Source organism: Scyliorhinus canicula, chromosome 18, assembly GCF_902713615.1.
Source record: "Scyliorhinus canicula chromosome 18, sScyCan1.1, whole genome shotgun sequence".
In the NCBI taxonomy this organism is placed as follows: Eukaryota; Metazoa; Chordata; class Chondrichthyes; order Carcharhiniformes; family Scyliorhinidae; genus Scyliorhinus; species Scyliorhinus canicula.
The window spans coordinates 90,747,048-90,762,243 of NC_052163.1; the positions used below are offsets into that span (position 1 = coordinate 90,747,048).

Consider the following 15,196-nt stretch of genomic DNA (forward strand, 5'->3'; position numbering starts at 1 on the left):
TAATTGGATGTGACCCAATACTGATGATGCTTTGTCCAGCTTCAACAATCATAGTTTTTAAACAAATTCCTAGGATACATTATGCATGTGTAAATGTTTTGGGATTTTAAGATTAGTAGTGGGATTTGTTAAATTTCAAAAAGGGAATAACGAGGGTACAATTATATAATTTATTGTAATCCCATAAATTGGAGTTAAATTTTCATTTAAGGTGGCAAATTCGGTTTTGTTGGTAGAGCGTTCGCCTAAATGCGAAGGATGTAGGTTCAAGTCCCACTCCATATTCTTCCCTTGATCAATATTAATTTCTCTTCAGAACATTACCTGGTCATTATCAGTGTTTTTTGCAAGAGTTTTATGTGCCAATTGACTGCATCACTTTCTACATGACAGCTACAAGACTACACCTTAAAGTTACTTTGTTGATTGTGAAGCATTTAAAGATGTCCAGTGGTGATGAAAGGCACTATATAAATGCAATATTTTTCATTTTATGAAAACATGCAGTGAGGAACTGGACGGGTTGACAGTTAGATTTGTGCCAATTAGCTTTTTATTTGATATTTGGTATGAAAGTGTTATATGCTGTACTAAAAAGAGCCTTGTATTTGCAGATTACACAGACGCCAAAGTTGCAAGGCAAGAGACTACACCAGCAACAGGTATTCCAATTGATTTACGCCATACTACCGGAAAATTAATGAATTCTTTTTTAGCCCCAACCACATCAAATGTGCATGTGGTTTTGCCTGTACTGACAAATCAGTTGAGGTTTACTTTGACAGCATTGTGATACTTGAGTTGGGTAGCCTTCAAGACTGAAGTACATTTGGTTCCTGACGAAAAGATGCTTGCACAATTGATAAGCTGTGGATTGGTGCTGAGGGCATCTTGTAATATAGCCAGCTGCTTATTTGGTAAAGCTGTGTTAAAACTCGGTGTGTCTGGTTATTATTGGGTGTTCTGGATGTACACAACTAGGCAGTATTGAGGTATCTTCTGCTTATTCGGTGACTGCAGCTCGAGCAAATCTGCAGTGGACTCTTTTTTTTTTTTAAATTTGCAACCTTGATCCAGCTTCTTGGACTAATTTGCACAGTTGGGCACAATGCTCAGAGGTGCCCTGGAATTTTACAAATATATATATTTTTATTAAAGTTTTCAATTTATAGAACACAAAATAAACAAATCCATACAAACAAAATACCGTTTACAAGCCCCTTCCCTTCCCTTGAAGAGACAGGAAAAAAATCCCAACTCTGGACCCACTGACCAATTCCTAAAGATAAAAGACGGAGGTCACCATCTCCGGCTCACCCGGGGCCAGGACCCACCCAAGACAGCACCCAATTCCGCCCTAGCACATGACACTTGCAAGCCCTTATTCACAAGAACCCCCTCCCCACAACTGTGTAAAAAAGCTTTCCAGATAAACAACTCCCTCCTCTCTGCCCACCCTTCCTCCACCAAACAAATAAGGTAGGCTCGCTGAACCTAATTAAAATTTAAAGGTAACCCCCCCACCCAAGAAAAACAGCGGCTCCCAGCCCATGCCGACTATGGATGAGTAACCAAAACCCAACAATACTCAAAACTCCCCCAGGGGGCCAGATAGTCCCAAACATACAACAGATACAAACTGCAACCCCTCCCAACCAAATCCATTAAAGTCCCAATCTAATCCATTTAACCAAGTCCATGTCCTTGCTCTTGATAAAAAGCCTGAGATGTATTGAAAAAATGTTCTTGTGACCAAAACGTCACCCGGTCTCACCGGATACACCACTCCAAACCTGGTTCCACTCCTGAATAGTGCTGACTTAGCCTTATTAAAAACTGCATGCTGTAACAGACAATTTTATTGAGGTCTTTTTGGCATTTTTTTAATTTTTAAAAATAAATATAGAGTACCCAATTAATTTTTTCCAATTAAGGGGCAATTTAGCTTTTTCAATCCACCTACCTTGCACATCTTTGGGTTGCGGGGCGAAACCCATGCAAACACGGGGAGAATGTATAAACTCCACACAGACAGTGACCCAGAGCCGGGATCGAACCTGGGATCTCGGCGCCGTGAGATTTTTTGGCATTATAAACAGTAACAATATACATTAGTGTGCAGATAGCAATTACAAAAAACATAGTGCAAATAACAGCACCACTCTCGCAGATAGACCGCCTATTCTTCCCCCCCCCCCCACTCTACACTAGAACATAGAACACGACAGCGCAGTACGGGCCCTTCGGCCCTCGATGTTGCGCCGACCTGTGAAACCATCTGAAGCCTATCTGACCTACACTATTCCATTTTCATCCATATGTCTATCCAGTGACCACTTAAATGCCCTTAAAGTTGGCGAGTCTACTACTGTTGCAGGCAGGGCGTTCCACACCCCTACTACTCTCTGAGTAAAGAAACTGCCTCTGACATCTGTCCTATATCTATCACCCCTCAATTTAAAGCTATGTCCCCTCGTGTTGGTCATCACCATCCGAGGAAAAAGACTCTCACTGTCCACCCTATCTAACCCTCTGACTATCTTGTATATCTCTTTTAAGTCACCTCTCAGCGTTCTCCTCTCTAACGAAAACAACCTCAATTCCCTGAGCCTTTCCTCGTAAGACCTTCCCTCCATACCAGGCAACATCCCAGTAAATCTCCTCTGAACCCTTTCCAAAGCTTCCACATCCTTCCTATAATGTGGTGACCAGAACTGCACGCAGTACTCCAGGTGCGGCCGCACCAGAGTTATGTACAGCTGCAGCATGACCTTGTGGTTCCGAAACTCAATCACACCATATGCCTTCTTAACAGCCCTATTAACCTGGGTGGCAACTTTCAGGGATTAATGTACCTGGATGCCGAGATCTCTCTGTTCATTTACACTACCAAGAATCTTGCCATTAGCCCAGTACTCTGCATTCCTGTTACTCCTTCCAAAGTGAACCACCTCACACTTTTCCGCATTAAACTCCATCTGCCACCTCTCAGCCCAGCTCTGCAGCTTATCTATGTCCCTCTGTATCCTATAACATCCTTCAGCACTATCCACAACTCCACCGACCTTCGTGTCATCTGCAAATTTACTAACCCATCCTTCTACACCCTCTTCCAGGTCATTTATAAAAATGACAAACAGCAGTGGCCCCAAAACAGTTCCTTGCGGTACACCACTAGTAACTGAACTCCAGGATGAACATTTGCCATGAACCACCACCCTCTGTCTTCTTTCAGCTAGCCAATTACTGATCCAAACCGCTAAATCACCTTCAATTCCATACTTCCTTATTTTCTGCAATAGCCTACCGTGGGGAACCTTATCAAACGCCTTACTGAAATCCATATACACCACATCAACAGCTTTACCCTGATCCACCTGTTTGGTCACCTTCTCAAAAAACTCAATAAGGTTTGTGAGGCATGACCTACCCTTCACAAAACCGTGTTGACTATCGCTAATCAACTTGTTCTTTTCAAGATGATTATAAACCCGATCTCTTATAACCTTTTCCAACATTTTACCCACAACCGAAGTAAGGCTCACAGGTCTATAATTACCAGGGTTGTCTCTACTCCCCTTCTTGAACAAGGGGACAACATTTGCTATCCTCCAGTCTTCCGGCACTATTCCTGTCGACAAAGACGACATAAAGATCAAGGACAAAGGCTCTGCAATCTCCTCCCTGGCTTCCCAGAGAATCCTAGGATAAATCGCATCTGGCCCAGGGGACTTATCTATTTTGACATTTTCCAAAATTGCTAACACCTCCTCCTTTTGAACCTCAATTCCATCTAGCCTGGTCGACTGAACCTGAGTGTTCTCCTCGATAACATTGTCTTTCTCCAGTGTAAACACTGACGAAAAATATCCATTTAACGCTTCCCCTATCTCCTCTGATTCCACACACAACTTTCCACTACTATCCTTGATTGGCCCTAATCTTACTCTAGTCATTCTTTTGTTCCTGATATACCTATAGAAAGCCTTAGGGTTTTCCTTGATCCTATCCGCCAACGACTTTTCGTGTCCTCTCCTTGCTCTTCTTAACTCTCCCTTTAGGTCCTTCCTGGCTAACTTGTAACTCTCAAGTGCCCTAACTGAACCTTCATGTCTCAAAATAACATAAGCCTTCTTCTTCCTCTTGACAAGTGCTTCAACTTCCTTAGTAAACCACGGTTCCCTTGCTCGACAACTTCCTCCCTGCCTGACAGGTACATACTTATCAAGGACACGCAGTAGCTGTTCCTTGAAAAAGCTCCACATTTCGATTGTACCCATCCCCTGCAGTTTCCTTCCCCATCCTATACATCCTAAATCTTGCCGAATAGCATCATAATTGCCTTTCCCCCAGCTATAATTCTTGCCTTGCGGTATATACCTATCCCTGCCCATTGCTAAAGTAAACATAACCGAGTTGTGATCACTATCACCAAAGTGCTCACCTACATCTAAATCTAACACCTGGCCGGGTTCATTACCCAGTACCAAATCCAATGTGGCCTCGCCCCTTGTTGGCCTGTCTACATACTGTGTCAGAAAACCCTCCTGCACACACTGCACAAAAACTGACCCATCTATAGTACTCGAACTATAGTATTTCCAGTCAATATTTGGAAAGTTAAAGTCCCCCATAACAACTACCCTGTTACTCTCGCTTCTGTCGAGAATCATCTTTGCAATCCTTTCCTCTACATCTCTGGAACTATTCGGAGGTCTATAGACAACTCCCAACAGGGTGACCTCTCCTCTACTGTTCCTAACCTCGGCCCATACTACCTCCGTAGACGAGTCCTCAAGCGTCCTTTCTACCGCCGTAATACGTTCCTTGATTAACAATGCCACACCCCCTCCCTCTTTTACCATCTTCTTACAGAAACATCTAAATCCTGGAACCTGCAACAACCATTCCTGTCCCTGCTCTACCCATGTCTCCGAAATCGCCACAACATTGAGATCCCAGGTACCAACCCATACTGCAAGCTCACCCACCTTATTCCGGAGTAGACACACTTCAAACCAGCGTCCTGCTTGCCGGTGCCCTCTTTCGAACATTTAACCCTATCCCTGACCTCACTACTCGCAACATCCTGTACACTGGGACTACAATTTAGGTTCCCATCCCCCTGCTGAATTAGTTTAAACCCCCCCGAAGAGCACTAGCAAATCTCCCCCCCAGGATATTGGTACCCCTCTGGTTCAGGTGCAGACCATCCTGTTTGTAGAGGTCCCACCTACCCCAGAATGAGCCCCAATTATCCAGGAAACCAAAACCCTCCCTCCTGCACCATCCCTGTAGCCACGTGTTCAACTCCTCTCTCTCCTTATTTCTCACTTCACTAGCACGTGGCACGGGTAACAACCCAGATAACAACTCTGTTTGTTCTAGCTCTCAGCTTCCACCCTAGCTCCCTGAATTTCTGTCTCAAATCCCCATCTCTCTTCCTACCTATGTCGTTGGTACCTATGTGGACCACAACTTGGGGCTGCACACTATTCTACACCCGCCTCCTGCTGACTATTAGTTCCCTACGAAGAAGTCGATGAATGGTTGCCACCTCCGGGCGAACCCCGATAGTGATCCTCATAAGACGAACTTGATTTTTTCCAAGCCGAGAAAGCTTGCCATGTCCGACAGCCATACTTCTGCCTTTGGGGGCTTTGAGTCCCTCCAGGCCAACAGTATTTGTCATTGGGCTATCAGGGAATCAAAGGCCACAACGTCAGCCTCTATCCCCTCCTGTGCTCCCGGGTCTTCCGACACCCCAAAAATCGCCACCTCTGCACTCATCACCACCCTTGTTTTCAGTACCAGGGATATGACGTACGCAAATCCCCGCCTGTATCCCCTGAGTTTTGGACACGCCCAGAACATGTGGACGTGGTTAGCTGGTCCTCCCCCACATCTAGCACACTTGTCCTCCAGCCCAAAGAATTTGCTTATCCGGGCCACTGCCATGTGGGCCCGGTGAACCACCTTGAACTGAATCAAACCGAGCCTGGCACATGTTGCGGTACCATTTACCCTCCTCAGAGCATCTGCCCATACTCCTCCCTACCAAGCTCCTCCCCCCACTTAAGTTTCAGTTCCTCGGTCCCTGTGTCCTCCGCTCCCGTAAGCTCCTTATAAATGTGTGAGACTCTGCCCTCTCCTACCTCACCCCTGGAAATTACCCTGTCCTGGATCCCCCTTGGTGGAAGGCGTGGAAAGGACGGGACCTGTCTACGTACGAAATCCCACACCTGCAAGTACCGAAAGTCATTCCCCCTCGCCAGCCCGAACTTCTCCTCCAGCGCCCTCATGTTCGCGAAGCTCCCTTCCAGGAACAAGTCGCCCATTCTTCCCACCTCCGCCACGCTCAAAACCCGCCATCCATCTTCCCCGGGATAAATCGGTGGTTGTCACATATTTGGGACCAGACCGATGCTCCAATTGCCCCCGCATGCTTCCTCCATTGGCCCCAAATCCGCAAAGCCGCCACCACTACAGGGCTGGTGGAGTACCTGGCCGGCGGGAACGGCAGGGGAGCCATGACCAGGGCTGCCAAGCTGGTGCCCCTGCACGAAGCAGCCTCCACCCGCTCCCAAACCGACCCGTACCCACCATCCATTTCCTTATCATGGCTATGTTAGCCGCCCAGTAGTAATTCTCGTAGAGATATTTAAGATTATGAAAGGTTTTGTTATGGGATGTAGGGAAAATGTTTCCATGTGTGCAGAAGAGCATTAAAAGGCCACTAATGTTAAAGTCACGAATAGGGAATTCATAAGAATCTTCTTAAACCAAAGAGTGGTGAAAATGTAGAATTTGTTACCACAAAGAGTGGTGAAAATGTAGAATTTGTTACCACAAAGAGTGGTGAAAATGTAGAATTTGTTACCACAAAGAGTGGTTTAAGTGAGTAGTATAGGTGCATTGAAAGGGAAGCTAGTCGAGCATCTGAGGGAATGGATTGCAATGATGGATTTAGTGGAGCGTAGACACCGTGTTATTTTTCAGAAGAACTGGAGTAGTATGTTTCTAGGATATGTTCCTATGTGCAGAGATTAAACTGTGGTTCATGGTCGATCAGACTCTTACAGGTAACCTCTTTGTGGTTTTTGGTCATAGGATAGGAAAGGATTAACCTCCTAGTTGGAACTTCCAACATCACTAGCTTTTAACATATGTTTTTCACTTGTTCATGTTTTATGGTTTCGTTGTTATAGGAGCGTGAAGAGAAGAGACAAAAACTACAAGTAGAAAAGGAAGAGCGGGAACGTGCAAGAGAAGAGGCCAGAATTGCCAAAGAACGTGCAAAGGAAGAAGCTAAGAAAAAAAAAGACGAGGAAAAAGAACAAAAAGACAAGGAAAGAAAAGAGAAAAAGGAGAAAGAAGAAAAAGAGAAAGCAGAGAGGCTGAGATTAAAGGAGGAAAAACGGAAGGAGAAACAAGATGCATTGGAGTGAGTAGCTCCCAATAATATATCTACTTGCTTGAGAGAATTTGGCCGCACGGTAGCATGGTGGTTAGCATAAATGCTTCACAGCTCCAGGGTCCCAGGTTCGATTCCCGGCTGGGTCACTGTCTGTGCGGAGTCAACACATCCTCCCCGTGTGTGCGTGGGTTTCCTCCGGGTGCTCCGGTTTCCTCCCACAGTCCAAAGATGTGCGGGTTAGGTGGATTGGCCATGCTAAATTGCCCGTAGTGTCCTAAAAAGTAAGGTTAAGGGGGGGGTTGTTGGGTTACGGGTATAGGATTGATACGTGGGTTTAAGTGGGGTGATCATTGCTCGGCACAACATCGAGGGCCAAAGGGCCTGTTCTGTGCTGTACTGTTCTATGTTCTATGTTCTAATAGAAAATTGTCCGTTTTGACATGTTTCATTTGCAAAGTATTGCCATAATTTGTTTTTTTTATATAAATAATTTTTATTTTAAGATTTTTACAAAATATAAGCATCGCAACAATATTAACAGAACAACCGCGGTAAAAACCCAAGAACAACACCCACAAGCAAAAGAAAAAACAAAAAAAACAACCAAACAACAAAAGGGAAAGAGATAACACCCGCCACATCCCATGTACACAGTTCTCCCTCCCACCGAACCAACCCCCCCCCCCCCCCCCCCCCCACACCCCGGGTTGTTGCTGCTGCAGGCCTATTTCCATACCATTCCGCCAGGAAGTCCAGGAAAGGCTGCCACCGCCTAAAGAACCCTTGTACTGATCCCCTCAGTGCAAATTTTACCTTCTCCAATTTAATGAACCCCGCCATATCATTGATCCAGCCTCCATGCTTGGTGGCCTCGCATCCTTCCATTGGAGCAAGACCCTCCGCGGGCTACTAGGGACGCAAAGGCCAGAACACCGGCCTCTTTCGCCTCCTGCACTCCCGGCTCCACTGCAACCCCAAAAATTGCGAGTCCCCAGCCTGGCTTGACCCTGGATCTCACCACCCTCGACACCGTCCTTGCTAACCCCTTCCAAAACTCTCCCAGCGCTGGGCACGCCCAAAACATATGGCCGTGGTTGCTGGGCTTCCCGAGCACCTAGCGCACCTCTCTTCGCCCCCGAAAAACCTACTCGTCCCAGTCATGTGGGCCCTGTGCAGCACCTTGAACTGTATGAGGCTAAGCCTCGCACAGGAAGAGGAGGAATTCACACTCTCCAGGGCATCCGCCCACGTCCCCTCCTCAATCTCATCACCCAGCTCCTCTTCCCATTTCCCCTTCAGTTCCTCCACAGAGGCCTCGTCTACCTCCTGCATTACCCGGTATGTGTCCGAAATCCTCCCTCCTCCAACCCACACCCCCGAGAGCACCCTGTCCCGCATCCCATGTGGGGGCAGCAAGGGGAACCCCTCCACCTGCCGTCTGGCAAACGCCCTCACCTGCATGTACCTAAACATGTTCCCCGGGGGGAGCCCAAACTTCCCCTCTAACTCCCCCAAGCTCACGAACCTCCCCTCCACAAACTGGTCCCTCAACCTCCTAACCCCTACCCTGTGCCAGCCCAGAAATCCGCCATCAATGCTCCCTGGGACAAACTGATGGTTCCCCCGTATCGGGGCCTCCATCGAGTCCCCCACCTCCCCCCTATGTCATCTCCATTGCCCCCAGATTTTGAGGGTAGCCGCCACCACCGGGCTCGTGGTATACCTCGTTGGAGGCAACGACGCTGTTACCAGCGCCTCCAGGCTCATGCCCACAGGACACCACCTCCATCCTCTTCCATGCTGCCCCTTCCCCGTCCATTACCCACTTACGCACCATCGCTGCGTTGGCAGCCCAATAGTACCCACAGAGGTTGGGCAAAGCCAGCCCCCCCCCCCCCCCCCCCTTATCCCTGCCCCATTCCAGGAACACTCTTCTCACCCTCGGAGTCCCATGCGCCCACACAAATCCCGTAATACTCCTGTTGACCCTCCTAAAAAAGGCCTTCGGGATAAGCATGGGGAGGCACTGCAACAGGAACAAAAACCTCGGGAGCACCGTCATCTTAACGGACTGCACCCTCCCCGTCAGTGACAGTTGTAACACGTCCCATCTTTTGAACTCCTCCTCCATCTGCTCCACCAACCTTGTGAGATTGAGCTTGTGCAGGGCCTCCCAGCCACCTGGACTCCTAGGTACCTGAAGCTCTTCCCTGCCTGCTTCAGTGGGAGCCTACCAATCCCCCCCTCCTGATCCCCCGTGTGCACCACGAACAACTCGCTCTTGCCCAGTTTCAGCTTATACCCAGAGAAGCCCCCGAATTCACTAAGAATCATCATCACCTCCGGCATCCCCCCTACCGGGTCCGCCACATACAGCATAAAACGACACTCGATGCTCCTCCCCACCCCGCACCAGGCCCCTCCAATTTCCCAACTCCCTCAACACCATGGCCAGGGGCTCAATTGCCAACGCAAAGAGCAAGGGGGACAGGGGACACCCCTGTCTCGTCCCCCGGTAAAGCCGAAAGTACTCCGACCTCCTATTCGTGGCTACACCCGCCATCGGGGCCTCATAGAGCAACCTCACCCAACGGACAAACCCCTCCCCAAACCCAAACCTCTCCAACACCTCCCACAGATACTCCCACTCAACCCTATCAAAGGCCTCCACATCTAATGCCACCACTATCTCTGCCTCCCCTTCCACAGCCGGCATCATCATAACGTTGAGGAGCCTTCGTACGTTTGTATTCAACTGCCTTCCCTTCACCCCCCGCCTGGTCCTCATGAATGACCCCTGGCACACAATCCTCTATTCTTGTGGCTAGGATCTTTGCCAGCAGCTTGGCGTCTACATTTAGCAGCGAGATAGGCCTATATGACCCACACTGCAGAGGGCCCATGTCCCGCTTCAGGATCAAGGAAATCCGTGCCCGTGACATAGTTGGGGGCAAAGCCCCCCCCCCCCCGCATCATTAAAAGTCCGGACCAACAGGTCCGCATACCTTTTTGCCAGCTCGATCGGCGCCCCCAGCCCTTCCACCTGCCCCTCCTCCACCCTTGGAAATCGCAGCTTGTCCAAGAAGCGCCCCATCATTCCACCCCCCTCCACCGGGGGTTCAGACCGGTACAGTTCCCCATAGAAGTCCCTGAAGACCCCATTAACATCTACCCCCCTCCGCACCACCTTCCCAGCTCTATCCGTCACTCTCCCAATCTCCCTGGCCACGTCCCGCTTTCGGAGCTGGTGTGCCAGCATCCTGCTCGCCTGCTCCCCATATTCATACACCGGCCCCTGTGCTTTCCTCCACTGAGCTTCAGCCTTTCTGGTAGTCAATAGGTCGAACCTGGCCTGAAGGCTACGCCTCTCCCCCAGCCTCCGCATATCTCCTATCCACCCTCACCATCTCCCCTATCAGTCTCTCCCTCTCCCTCTGCTCCCCCCTCTTCCTATGGGTTCGGATGGAAATCAACTCCCCTCTAGTCAACGCCTTCAATGCTTCCCAGACCATCCCCACTCGGACCTCCCCGTTGTCGTTGGCCCCAAGGTACCTCTCAATACACCCCGAACCCTCCTGGCCACCTCCTCATCTGCCAGCAGCCCTACCTCCAAGCGCCAGAGTGGACGTTGGTCCCTCTCCTCCCCCAGCCCGAGGTCCACCCAGTGCAGGGCATGATCTGAAATGGCAATGGCAGAGTATTCAACATCCTCCACCCTCGAAACCAGCCCCCTGCTCAGGACAAAAAAATCATCCTCGAGTAGGCCTTATGCACGTGGGAGAAAAACGAGTACTCCCTGGCCCTTGGCCTCGCAAACCTCCAGGGATCCACCCCCTCCATCTGGTCCATAAAACCCCTCAACACCTTAGCCGCTGCCGGCCTCCTACCCGCCTGGGACTTGGATCGATCCAGTGGGGGATCCAGTACCGTGTCTCTTGGAGCATGGCCACTTCCGCCTTCAGCCCCTTCAAGTACGCAAACACCTGGGCCCGTTTGACCGGCCCATTCAGCCCCCTCACATTCCAGGTTATCAGCCGGATCAGAGGGTGCCCTGCCCCCCATCCCTGCCGATTAGCCATAACCCACCCCCTGCCCACCACTGGCCAGCGTCCCCCGCTCTGCTAGTTCCCCACGGCAGCAACTCCCCCCTGCATCCTCCAGCTCCTTCCTGACCGTTTCAGCAGCAACCCGGTACCCCCCTCCCCCCCCAAAGGCTAGGACCCCTCCTAGCCGCGCCCCTCCCTCCACAGCACTCCCGTGAGCCAGCTAACTTCTGCTGACCCCAGCGACTCCCGCCCTACATCCGACTTCTCCCCACGTGGGACTACCCCTCCTCCTTCGTGCCCATCAGCAGGTCCTCTTCTCCCCCCCCCCCCCCCCCCCCCGGCTCTTGAGCGGGAAAAGAAAACAGCCAGCAACGGCCCGCGCTTCTTAGCCCTGACTCCGCCCCCACCATCTCACAGCACGGGAAACCTGAGAAAAGCCCACGCTTTCGCCCTGCCCAGCCCCGCCTCCTCTAGGGCAACTCCCATTGCCAGTCCCCCCCACCAGCTCCCCGAACTCCCCGTTTACCCCCCCTGCCCGAACCCGTCCACCAGACCCATACAAAAAACCCATACAAAAATGACATAACAACATCACCCCATCCACCCTAAGGCCAACTAACATCTTGCATTAAACAGAGCAAACACAAGTATGTTATTATACAACATCCCCCATCTTAGACCCTCAGTTTGAGTCCAGTTTCTCGGCCTGCACAAAGGCCCACGCCTCCTCCGGGGACTCAAAATAATGGTGCCGATCCTTGTAGGTGACCCACAGACGCGCCGGCTGCAACATGCCAAACTTCATGCTCCGTCTATGGAGCACCGCCTTCGTCCGGTTGAACCCGGCCCTCCACTTCGCCACCTCCGCACTCCAGTCCTGGAAGATCCGCACCTCCGTGTTCTCCCACTTGCTGCTCCGCACCTTCTTAGCCCACCGGAGCACGCACTCACGATCCACGAACCGGTGAAACCGCACCAACACCGCCTGTGGCGGCTCGTTCGGCTTGGGCCTCCTAGCCAGAATTCTGTGGGCCCCCTCTAACTCCAGGGGCCCCTGGAAGGACTCGGCCCCCATCAGCAAATTCAACATAATGACCACATAGGCCGCCAGGTCCAACCCCTCCGTGAGGCCCAGGATCCGCAAATTGTTCCGCCTCGACCGGTTGTCCAGCTCCTCGAACCGCTCCTGCCACGTTTTATGGAGCGCCTCGTGCATCTCCACCTTCCCCGCGACAGCCACGGCCTCATCCTCCATTTCGGAGGCCTGCTTCTGCAGCTCCCGGATCGTGGCCCCCTGGGCTGTCTGAGTCTCCATCAGCTCTCTGGTGGTAACCTTCAACGACTCCACTTTAAGCTCCTGGAAGCAGCGCAGCAGAGTTTCCTGCTGCTCCATTCCTCTGGGCCTCTGCTGGCCGCCATTTTGTTTTTCTTCCCCTGCTTTTCCAGGGGTGCTTCCACCGTTTTTCTTGCCCCACTCCTGGTCCAGACCATAGGACCGTAGGGATCGACTCCAGTCCCCTTCTCACGTTGGGATTCGTCGACGAAGTTCCGTTGGGGGCCCTGAGAAGAGCACCAAAGTCCGTTTTTCGCGGGAGCTGCCGAATGTGCGACTTAGCTCCACATTGCCGCCACCGGAAGTCTTATTGCCAAAATTTGGGCTTGTAAAACTTTATTTTGTTGCGGGTTAAGATGCCATATCGCAATAGTCTCCCACTTCGACGTTTCACTCCAGTGAAATAAAAACGTACAACACAGTTGTATGTTTGTAAGCTCTAAAAATATCCCTGTTTGTTTGGAACAGTGTCCCAAAACTTTAGAATCTGAAAATACTTGGATATGATTTTTGGAGGCAGTGCAATTTAGTATAGCCTGTGTAAATTCTTAGTTGGGTTGACTAGAATGTCGATTTCTCACGCACTTGAGGTTTACTGTAATGTTATTGTGAGTACACAGCATGTGCAGGGGATATTAAGAGGAGTGTAGTGTCGGCTTCAATTGCGTGCTTGTTCATAGTGACCCCACTTCAGACTTCTGAAGCGAGTGTTATCAGCTGAACCGAGCTAACACTAACCACTAGTTATAATACCAGTTGAGTCACACTCGACTCATGTTAACTCTGTTTCTCTCTCCACAGATGCTGCCACACCAGCTGAGTATTTCCAGCATCTTCTGTTTTCTTTTCAGATTTCCAGCATCTCTAGTATTTTGCTTCTGCTAACCACTATTTATTTTGTACAGCATATATTTCATGTTTTTAAAGTGTTAACTGAATAGTATTTGGCCTTTGATTTATTTACCTGGATGAAAAGGTGCTTTAACCATGTAATTGCTCTTTTTTTATATAGGGCCAAATTGGAAGAGAAGAAAAAGAAGGAAGAGGAGAAAAGGTTGAAAGAAGAAGAAAAAGTAAAGACAAATGATCTGTTTTGTAATCTCTGGTCTTTAGTTTTCCCTGATACAGATGTCTATTTTAATTCTGATTTATTCCCTCATCTACATCCTTGTGTAACCCTCATCAAAACTTTACACTCTCTCATCCCTGGCAGTTTTGTACAGTACAGACGCCATCTTTGTTCCCTCAAGTTCAAAGAGTAAACACTCGATCATGACTGACACTGCAGTTGGTTTAACTATTCATCAGACCTGCCTCAGCCACATTCAGTGCCAATGGACCTCTGCCAACACTATCCCAGGATGATCTTGGCGCGCATCGATAACCACCTGTTTCTTGCTTTTACAAATGCTGCAATAATTAACTGCTTACATGTGCTCCAGAACTACTTGATCATTGAAATTTGTGCCCCATTTACAAATGATGTAAAATTGGTTCTTGTGGTAGCTTTTACTGCGTGTTCTAATGTTACTCTCGTAGAATAGCCATTATTGAGCTATACCATGTTAAATGTGATTACAGCGTTTGAAGGCAGAAAAAGTGAAAGAGATTTCAGAAATAACCAGGTTCTTCCAAAAGCCAAAGGCTCCACAAGCCCCTAAGGTAAGGATTATTTTCATAACTTGAAAATGCTTGCATCTTTAATCAAGGCAGTACAAACCAAACTAAATCCTGTCCTTTTGTAAGGTACTTCCACCAATATCTTTATATCTTTTTTTTTGCTGCAGTGGCCATTATGTTATTTAAAATACATAATCAGGTGAGGAAAAGACTGACCACAGGCTTGAATATTTTTGTCTTTTTCCTGTCTTTATTTTCTGATCCTGACGTGAGTAAGCAGGTACTTGATATATAACGCTTTTGATACATCCAGGTTTTGCTGAGGTATTTTGACTGCACTCAAAAGGCTGTCTCTTTATAATAGGAATTGGGAACAGCTTCTGATTAAATGTATTGTAATAAGTGAGCTTTGAGCTGAATATTGAACTTTCAGTGGAGGAACTTGGCAAATCTATTGATGCTCTTGCCATGAGTGAAGTTCCTGATGCTGTACCGCCTGAACTCGAATACAGGAAATCAGCACTTTTGCAGCATCTGCACAAACTTCTCTACCTCTACTGGAGGGAGGGGGCAGTGCCCCAGAATATGAGTGATGTAAATAACGTGGCCCTGTTCAACAGCAAGGGTAATGGCAGAAATTGCAGCAATTGCTGCGGCATTTCCCGGCTGAGCATCAAGGGAACAAGGTATGGAGATGGCGGACATTGATGCTGCCAACTGGAAGGCAGTTGCTGACAGCAATGACATTGGGATACTGACTGGAGAGACATAGGAAGAGGC

At 49.1% G+C, this 15,196-nt stretch overlaps 1 protein-coding gene across 3 annotated transcripts in view; it reads left to right on the forward strand.

Annotated features, from left to right (window-relative positions):
* chaf1a (chromatin assembly factor 1, subunit A (p150)) overlaps window positions 1–15,196 on the forward strand; it is a 64,493-nt gene that overhangs the window by 21,483 nt on the left and 27,814 nt on the right. For all 3 annotated transcript variants that reach the window (XM_038777227.1, XM_038777228.1, XM_038777229.1), the window contains exons 4-7: window positions 615–662; window positions 7,209–7,444; window positions 13,809–13,869; window positions 14,378–14,458. In XM_038777227.1, coding sequence (XP_038633155.1) covers window positions 615–662; window positions 7,209–7,444; window positions 13,809–13,869; window positions 14,378–14,458 — 426 coding nt within the window. The remainder of the gene's footprint in view (window positions 1–614; window positions 663–7,208; window positions 7,445–13,808; window positions 13,870–14,377; window positions 14,459–15,196) is intronic.